This window comes from Cupressus sempervirens, chromosome 10 (genome assembly GCF_028749045.1).
Source record: "Cupressus sempervirens isolate cs-2001-9-10 chromosome 10, ASM2874904v1, whole genome shotgun sequence".
NCBI lineage: Eukaryota > Viridiplantae > Streptophyta > Pinopsida > Cupressales > Cupressaceae > Cupressus > Cupressus sempervirens.
This window is the reverse complement of record NC_143127.1, coordinates 217,782,651-217,785,553: the sequence shown is the minus strand read 5'-3', so window position 1 is coordinate 217,785,553 and position 2,903 is coordinate 217,782,651. Positions and strand designations below refer to the sequence as shown.

Genomic DNA, 2,903 nt, shown 5'->3' with positions numbered 1-2,903 from the left:
ATACAGATTTTACATGAGGCAAAAACAAGTGAAAGAAAGAACAAGAGAAAAAATATCATTCGTATATTTCAATTAAATTGCAATCTACAAAGAGGTATCCTACATAATAATTGTATGCACATCCACCCAAGTTCAAACTTTTAGTATAGTAAATTGTAATCTACAATGACAAGTCTATATCTGCAATTCTACCTAAACTACTAATCATGGCTGACTTATAATTTCTAAATTCCACCTGCTTCCTCCGACTAGAACACACTGGCAACAATTTACAATTTTTATATTTCTGCCATAAAACTTATCAGGTATCTCTCGAATATTTCAAAACCCAACTAATAGCCTTATGGGCTGATAAATAAATAAAAGTTGTAATCAAATAGAAACGAGGTGGGGATGCAAAATATTCTAGTGGGAGTAATCTGTAAGTCGATTTGAAAACAATTAAAAATTCCATCGAGATACTCATGCTTCTCTTATACTTGATATGAATTCATGGCATCTTGTTCCTCCCAACTGCCAGATTCTCCATGACCAAGCTGACAAACATCGTCTTTTCAATATTATCCTCCAATCCCTTAACGCAATGAGGATTTCTCACACAATGGCAGGCCAGAATGAGGACGAACAGGTACCTGTCATAGATATTTCCCTTCTCAGTGATGAACCCAACTCAGAAAGTTTGTGTGTTAAAGTGAGAAAGGCTTGTGAAGAATGGGGATGTTTTGTGGTGGTGAATCATGGAGTGAAAAAGGCGATAATTGATAAGATGGAATTAGCTACTAGAGATGCCTTTGCACTCCCAAAGGAAAGCATTTTCAGAAAAGGAACTTGGTTTACATTTCAGATTTGCCTGCAATGCCCTTTTACGAGAGCTTTGGTGTACCTGGAGCCCCAGATCCAGATGCCATTCAGAAGTTTTCAGATCAAGTATGGCCTCAAGGAAACCCACAGATCTGGTCATTGTTAAATGATACTTTCTTTATAGATTTTTTTATTATAGTTTGTATGATCTTTACTATTAACAATGATGAATAGTTTTTGGGATTTGATTGTGTAAATATTTATATAATGTTTGGAATCACATTCTATGATCTATGGTCGCAAATAAAAGGAATTGAAATGACTATAAATCAGAAAGAATAAGTAGAAACAGTGATATAAACATGTATGCCCAATCAAATCCCAAAAAACTGTTTATCACAATGATCTTTAATTGTCAAATAGTTAAAATTTTGGAATATTGGATATAGGTCAAGAAATGCTTCCAAAATGACATTTTCTATGACTGACATCGTACAATTTTCACACTTCCCAGCAAAATCATCCAGCAATATACATCTGACGTTCAACAGTTGATAATCAATACCATCAACATCATTTCTAGAAGTTTGGGAATTAGCAAGTATGATGATTTAAATAAGTTTTGGGGTCTTCTTCGCATGAATTACTATAACATACCGTCAAATAAAACTGGAGGAATCTCACCTCATGCAGACCATGATTTTATAACCATACTCTACCAAGACAAAATTGGTGGGCTTGAGGTTCAAAACAAGTATGGAAGGTGGGCAAAAGTGAAGGTTATGTCAGAACATTCTTTTATTGTTTTGATGGGTGACTGCATGAAGGCGTGGAGTAATGGAAGAATATGGAATAGCATACACAGAGTTATAATGGAAGATTGTGAGTTTCCTCGTTTGTCATTGCCATATTTTTACTAGTTTCCAGATGAGGTTGTTATCAGTGCTCCACCAGAATTGGTTGATGAAAAGCATCCTCGTCTCTATAAGCCATTCAAACTTCCAGAGTTCAGAGCGTTTTATGGAAATATTTCGTACAAGAAATATCAAAAGTCTGAGACTTTGCTAAGTGACACAGCACCGCCCTTCATTGACATGTTTGCACTTATTAAAATAGAATAGCAATCTGTCCTGCAAAAATGGGACACTGATTACTTATAATAGAACTGTATAGTTCTTTGGGCTTTTGTTTCAGTGACAGCAGAGATTTCATTGTGCTTGTAGTTATTAGTTGTAAATGACTCTTCATTGCTGTTTTATATATTGATTAACAATCACAGATGCATATGTTTTGAAAGATTAAACATTCTTAGTTTATTTTTTTTCTAGTGTCTGAATGTTTCAGAGTCTATTATTAATATGTCCATCAACAACCTGACATTTTCGAAGTATATTAAAACTAGCCAAAGGAAACCAACCATTAACCACAAAATGCTTCATTAATAAAAGAATAATGTGCAACTACTATATACCTTATTTCAACAATTTAGAGTCTCTATAACCTTGTTGGTAAACAGATTTGTCACAGAAGAATTTGCCCAATGGAGTGTATGCGGCAAATCGTTCACAACAGTTGGATAGGCCCTTGATATCCGACCTTCCTCTGCGTTTTGAGGGGCAGCTCCCTCGTATGATATAATTTTTAACAGATTTTCAAATAAAGAATTCAAACTCTAAAGTTCCAGGAGAGAGTCATGGAAGACGAATGCACCACACGCCCTCACAACCCTCTGTGGTTAGCAAGATCGATAACGGTGGTGTCCAAGAACTACGCTTGAAAGCAACCAATGTTATTAAGCACATTCATTATCATCTGTAAACATTCGCATAGCACCATGAGAATGTCCACTACAACGTATAACAATTTGGATTTTAAAATAAGAAACCCAAAGTAGATCTCATTTCATTTCCTTGCACCAAGAAAAACAATAGAGATTTTTCAATTCAGAGATAAAAAGTGTACATACTTTCCAAAATTTATCCCTAGATCAAAATTTCAGCATAGTGTTCCCTTATTTTTTTCAACCAAAAAGTCCCTTTACAAGCCAAAAGGTGTCCTTATATAGACATAGAGGTTAATAACTACCTCTCTGAGGTTAATAA

General features: G+C 34.9%; 1 protein-coding gene across 1 annotated transcript; it reads left to right on the top strand.

Moving 5' to 3' along the window:
* The first annotated feature begins 583 nt into the window (after positions 1–583).
* LOC149533420 (feruloyl CoA ortho-hydroxylase 2-like) lies at positions 584–1,922 on the top strand. The gene is made up of 3 exons (XM_089805856.1): positions 584–927; positions 1,316–1,580; positions 1,722–1,922. The coding sequence occupies exons 1-3, from the start codon at positions 584–586 to the stop codon at positions 1,920–1,922; spliced, it is 810 nt and encodes a 269-aa protein (XP_089661982.1).
* The last annotated feature ends 981 nt before the right edge of the window (positions 1,923–2,903 follow it).

Bases quoted from the DNA above. Each gene is read 5' to 3' on its own strand.
- LOC149533420 (XM_089805856.1), top strand. From the start codon at position 584: ATGAGGATTTCTCACACAATGGCAGGCCAGAATGAGGACGAACAGGTA. The intron at 928-1,315 runs GTATGGCCTCAA...CACACTTCCCAG, and splicing joins TTCAGAAGTTTTCAGATCAA to CAAAATCATCCAGCAATATA. The intron at 1,581-1,721 runs GTTATGTCAGAA...TATTTTTACTAG, and splicing joins GAAGGTGGGCAAAAGTGAAG to TTTCCAGATGAGGTTGTTAT.